Source organism: Oncorhynchus kisutch, linkage group LG7 (genome assembly GCF_002021735.2).
Source record: "Oncorhynchus kisutch isolate 150728-3 linkage group LG7, Okis_V2, whole genome shotgun sequence".
NCBI lineage: Eukaryota > Metazoa > Chordata > Actinopteri > Salmoniformes > Salmonidae > Oncorhynchus > Oncorhynchus kisutch.
The window spans coordinates 32806800-32811392 of record NC_034180.2 but is presented as its reverse complement, the minus strand read 5'-3'; the positions used below and the strand labels follow the sequence as shown (position 1 = coordinate 32811392).

Sequence of the window (4593 nt, the reverse complement as noted above, 5' to 3'; positions counted from 1 at the left end):
CTTTTCTGTTGATTGTCAATTATGGTACAAGTTATGCCTTTTTAATCACACTGTTGTCAGGTGTCTGACATCACATTATGGGTTGTTAACTTTTTTATATTGATTTTTAAGTGCCATTCTCCCCATCTGAGAAATGGTATAGGCACCAGATCTAACAAACAACAGCTCTCCTGTGTTCTAAATATTTTCTCACCAATGTGTGTTGAAAGAAAATAACTTATTTAATTTACATTTTTTAAGCATGGGTTAATTAACTGCTGCATGATTAGTTGAACTTCAACTATTTTACTAAACCAATAATTAAACAAAGAGCAGACAGCCATTTCCACTTTCCTCATGTGTATACCAGTGGGCTGGTATTGGGCACTTTCATGTTGTCTATTGTATTTATCTTCACAAATCCACTATGTTCCAATGTCATGTTGAGCATATGTCAAGACGGGGGAACGTGCTGTATCAGAGGTTAAAATGTACATATTCAAACTCAACTTCTCATCATACAAGTAATACATGGTCTTAACCCAAACATTCTTTATTTTAGTCTTATTTCATGTCACGAGATTGAAACCAAATGATTCATATCAAATATTTTTATTGAAGTATTCAATGATGATGGCACTACTGGCTCCTGTAGATGTCAGAGGGGTTCTCATGTACATATGTCAGCAGGTGTGTCTGGTTGGCAAGATGGATGACTCACTTTGAAAGCCTCTACCTTCATTAAGGTTTGGTTTAGCCTTTTGATAGTTGGGAACTGATCAACGTCCACTTTGAACCTGTTTGGCAAATGTAAAAAAGATTCTCTTCATTTGGGTTGTATGTTCAGTGTAAAATTTGTCTCATGCTGTGGTGTTTTTCAGTTCCAGTTCTGACTGAATGATGGAGAGTGCCTTACCGTTCAGCATTATAGACTTGAGGGACGAGACAGATGTCTGCCATGGAGATCTAAGAGGTAAACATTATCAAGAATTCCTCAACTTAAAGTGAGGTCGACTGTAGAACAACGTCACACATCCATACTGACTTTACATACATTCACATACAATCATCATATACAGTGCCTTCAGAAAGTATTCACACCCCTTGACTTTTTACACATTTTGTTATTAGTCTGAATTTAAAATGGATTACATTGAGATTGTGTCACTGGCCTACACACAATACCCCATAATATAAAGTGGAATTATGTTTTTAGACATTTAAAAAAATATATTAAAAGATTTAAATGTCTAGTCAATAAGTATTCAACCCCTTTGTTATGGCAAGCCTAAATAAGTTCAGGAGTAAACAATGAATATCCCTTTGAGCATGGTGAAGTTATTAATTACACTTTGGATGGTGTATCAATACACCCAGTCACTACACAGACACAGGTGTGTTTCCTAACTCAGTTGCTGGAGAGGAAGAAAACCGCTCAGGGATTTCACCATGAGGCCATTGGTGATTTTAAAACAGTTACAGAGTTGAATGGCTGTGATGGGAGAACTGAGGATGGGATCAACAACATTCTAGTTACTCCACAATACTAAGTGTACAGAATAAAAAATTCTAAAACATGCATCCTGTTTACAAAAAGGCACTCAAAGTAAAACTGCAAAAAAATGTACTAAATACAAAGTGTTATGTTTGGGGCAAATACAACACACCCCTCTTCATATTTCAACCATGGTGTTGGCTGCATCATGTTATGGGTATGCTTGTCATCGACAAGGACAAGGGAGTTTTTTAGGATAAAAACAGAATAAAGTTAAGCACAGGAAAAATCCCTGAGGGAAACCTGGTTGAGTCTGCTTTCCAACAAACGCTGGGAGACAAATTCACCTTTCAGCAGAACAATAACCTAAAACACAAAGCCAAATATACACTGGAGTTGCTTACTAAGACGACATTGAATGTTCCTGAGTTGCCTAGTTACAGTTTTGACTTAAATCGGCTTGAACATCTACGGCAAGACTTGAAAATGGCTATCTAGCAATGATCAAGAACCAACTTTACAAAGCTTGAAGAATAAAAAAAATAAAATGTACAAATATTGTACAATCCAGTTTCGCAAAGCTCTTAGATTTAACCAGAAAGACTCACAGCTGTAATCGCTGCCAAAAGTGATTCTAACATGTATTAACTTAAGTAAATGAGATATTTCTGTATATCATTTTCAATACATGTTCTAAAATGTCTAAACATTTTCATTGTCATTATTGGGTATTGTGTGTACGTGAGAAAAATATCTACTTAATCCATGTTGAATTCAGGCTGAAACAACAAAATGTGGAATAAGTCAAGGGGGTATGAATACTTACTGAAGGTATGCTGCTGCTACTCTTGTTTATCATAAGTCACCTTACTCCTATCACTCCAGTATCCCTGCACATTGTAAATATGGTATTGGCACTGACCCTGTATTTAGCTTACTTTCTTGTGTTCTTATTTCTATTTCTCGTGTGTTTTTGTACTACTGATATTGATTACTGCATTGTTGGGAATGAGCAAGCAAGAAAGGCATTTCACTCTACTTGTGTGTGAAAATAAAAAACCTAACTTGAGATATTTAGCTTAACACTGCCACTGTGTTTTTATGTGATGAACGAGTGTCCCCTCACCTCGTCCCCTACGCAGTACTTGCTTGCCGTCTCTTTCAGAATGGGCTCCAAGGCTGAGGAGAAACACACAGTGACATGGAGTCAGGCCTGTAATGGCTGTCTGGAGATGAGCTATAGTGGCATGTTGAACGTAAGGCTATTTTAGCCACCTTCAAAACCTCTTTGGATGAAATGCTGTGCCCACTGCAACTTCTCTGCTCCAATCTTCTGTAGCACATACAAATTCTGAAATACAAAATGATCAGACATGACTGAGTACCTCTACAGTCATCACCATCATAATTGTTGCAATGGTCATTCAACCATGATGTCAGCATGTCTGAGGTTCTGCCATTTGATTTTGCTTTCCTTCCATACAGTAAACCTAGTTTGTTTTGCAAACAAGGTCAGAGAGCTGCAGTGGACTGGTGTGCTTTCAATTTGTTTTATTCCTTTCTCTCGTTTGCCCACATTCTTTGTGCTGTAATACCCTCACCTGCACAGGCTGGATCCCGGAGGCGATGAGGTCAGAGATCATGCGCACCTGGGCACGCTTCTTTGGGTCTGCAGGGAGAAGCCTGGGTCCTGGTCTGGTCTCCTCAATGTACTGGATCACTGCCAGCTGAGTGTGAGTGGATAGGTCTTATCATTATTGTCAGCAGTCAATGTTATATTTTGGGAATATGGAGCTAGATTTGAGGTTCTTTTGACTTTTATCAGTATCTCAAAAGTACATAACTGTTAACAGTGACAAACCAATAACAGTATTGGACTCACCGACTGAGACAGGGTGATGCCATCAATTTGGACAGCAGGCACTTGTTGCATAGAGTTTAACGCCTTGTATTGGTCTGTAAGCTAAAATATACAATAGGTACAGTGTGAGGACATTATATCTAATATACCATTATAGAGGTTAATTACCTCTACCTGATGAAAAAGCATGATGTATGAGGAAGTTACCTGCTGACCCCCATCTTTGATAAGATTGACTGGGACTTGGTCAAATTCAATACCTTTCAGAGCAAAAGCTGGAAGAAGCAAAGTAGGTTATTTCTTTCCAGGGTCAAAGTCAATGTTCTCATGCTGTAAAGTAGGCAGAGACGTAGAAGACTACATAGGAACTTACCAATTCGAACCCTCCAAGAACATGAACTCCTGAAATATCCATGAAGAATGGGCTAAAGGGGAGAAAAATAAATCAGTTCACGTGATAACAATACAATATTATCATATCTTACTTAACTTTGCTCATTGATTCACCTTTGTTTGAGTTGCCATAGTATTCAGACAGATCTGGCGCTCAACGATTACAAGTTCCTACTGCTAATAAAAAAAGCTCAATTTCTAGCGGCCAATAGAATGCTTTCCCAAATACCCCTCCTCCTTGTTTTTTTGGTCTATGACTAAGCACTCTCGCAGTAACTTTGTGCAAATTATTCCACATTTTAGTATCGCACACGTGTCTACTTGTTGCAAGCAAGAATTGGTAGAATAGGCATACCTTTTTGAGGCATGCGAGTGAGAGCCGCATTGCAGGTTATAAGTAGGCTAGAGACAATAAGCTATTACTGTTGTGCAAATAAACTACTTTGACAATGACATGTCACAGAATCTACTCTGATTCTTCGATCACGGCTGGCAGTTATGCGAGTTTGCCTATGCGCAATGATACAAACTGGCAATCGTTTCCTGTATCACGCGTATTATAAATTCCACCGTGTTTCATAAATGTAGCGCCAACTCATTGTAACAATGTAGCTATATTATAAAATGGGGTGATAAACTCTGTGGCAGACATTACGTAAATTAACCAGTTGAGTTGTCAAAAAGACTGATCCGCGTTGTATCCAATGAAATACTTGCGTTGAGATCGTTTTTTCTAATAAAGGCGGTTTATCTTTAATTGTACATAGAGATTGGCTAATACCGTTGTAGTTTCAGCCAGTAAGGTGTATATTTTTGTGAGCGGTCTTATTCTAAGCCAATAACTGACCAGATATTTCTAGACCCT

At 38.2% G+C, this 4593-nt stretch overlaps 1 protein-coding gene across 2 annotated transcripts; it reads right to left on the bottom strand.

Moving 5' to 3' along the window:
- Positions 1-575: 575 nt before the first annotated feature.
- gstz1 (glutathione S-transferase zeta 1) lies at positions 576-4363 on the bottom strand. 2 transcript variants are annotated; one of them, XM_020488021.2, is made up of 9 exons: positions 4084-4363; positions 3709-3760; positions 3543-3610; positions 3357-3437; positions 3076-3201; positions 2750-2825; positions 2601-2653; positions 896-945; positions 576-776 (listed from the first exon to the last, which is right to left on the bottom strand). In XM_020488021.2, exons 1-9 carry the CDS (start codon positions 4111-4113, stop codon positions 650-652), a joined length of 663 nt encoding a protein of 220 aa, XP_020343610.1. In that variant the 5' UTR covers positions 4114-4363; the 3' UTR covers positions 576-649. The 2 variants fall into 2 exon arrangements, with proteins under 2 accessions (XP_020343610.1, XP_020343611.1); XM_020488022.2 differs by lacking the exon at positions 4084-4363 and adding an exon at positions 3843-3972.
- Between the last annotated feature and the right edge of the window lie 230 nt (positions 4364-4593).